This window comes from Phalaenopsis equestris, unplaced genomic scaffold, assembly GCF_001263595.1.
Source record: "Phalaenopsis equestris unplaced genomic scaffold, ASM126359v1 Scaffold193030, whole genome shotgun sequence".
Lineage (NCBI taxonomy): Eukaryota > Viridiplantae > Streptophyta > Magnoliopsida > Asparagales > Orchidaceae > Phalaenopsis > Phalaenopsis equestris.
Genome location: NW_018212979.1, coordinates 1 through 1010, shown reverse-complemented (window position 1 = coordinate 1010; position 1010 = coordinate 1). Strand labels below are relative to the sequence as shown.

General features: G+C 56.3%; 1 protein-coding gene across 1 annotated transcript; it reads right to left on the bottom strand.

The window, feature by feature from the left end:
• Positions 1 to 52: 52 nt before the first annotated feature.
• Positions 53 to 997, bottom strand: LOC110034751 (the record flags this gene model as incomplete). Its single annotated transcript, XM_020738996.1, is given in 2 exon segments — positions 53 to 299; positions 382 to 997. Coding segments are annotated over 2 exon segments (852 nt in total), but the record flags the coding sequence as incomplete, so codon positions are not given.
• Positions 998 to 1010: the final 13 nt, after the last annotated feature.

Below are 1010 nucleotides of genomic sequence, written 5' to 3'. Positions count from 1 at the left end.
TTTTTTTTCTCAAGAGAAGTAGATAGAACAAAAACAAGGAAACAGTACTCACGGCGAGCTCGCCGGTGTTGAAGAGGCGGTCGTCTGCATCGTGCTTGGTGGCGAGAAACAACGCCGTCAGCTGGCTGGCGGTGACGAGAACCAAACAAGCAATGATAAAAGACCGAAAGCGATGGCTCGTAACCCTAAGCTGCTTCTTTAACCTCAGATGCTGCCGGAGCACCGCCTCAACTTCCGACTCCTCCCTGAACACGGCGGCGAAATCCTCCAACCTCAGAATATGCAACTGGCAGATTAACCTAAAACGGCGCCGTTCTCTGATTACTATTATCCCCAAATTTCACAAAGCAAATCGAACAAAATAAGATGAAATACAGATACCTAAAGAGAACGCAGACGAGAAGGAAGATGGCTGTGCGGTAGGTCCAGGAGGCTAGCTCGAGGGCAAATGCGACGGAATCGCTCGCAGCCGGGTGGCAGAGAAAGGGGATTCGTCGGGATCCGGCGAGGTACCACCAAAGCTTGTAAGCGAACTCGGCTACGAGGGAGGGGGCGACGAGGAAAGAGAGGATGCGGAAGGATCCACCAAGTTGGGCGGTGTAACAGGCGTGAACACGGGGGCTCTCTCGCCGGAGTTCATCTACGAAGAGAAGGCGGCGGAGGCCGTAGCGTTGGTGGGCTGAGGAGAGACAGAGGAAAGCCACGGCGGCGGCGGAGCTCAGTGAGAGTTGGAGAGCGGCGTCGTACGGGCGGCGGTGGGGGGAGAAGGTGAGGACGAAGTGAGAGATGGATGGAACGGCGAAGTTGAGGGCGAAGAAAATGGTCCAGGATAGGGCAGCGGTACTGGAGGTGGAATGGTCGACGCCCATCCATCGGAGACAGGAGCGGAAGGCTTTCAGCTCGTCGGCCGCGTTCGATCTCATCCGGATGAGGCTCGCCGGCGGTGGCCGGAGTTTGGGTTGGAGAAGACGATCCACAATCGACATTTGTGCTGCTTGCTGGCTGGCTTG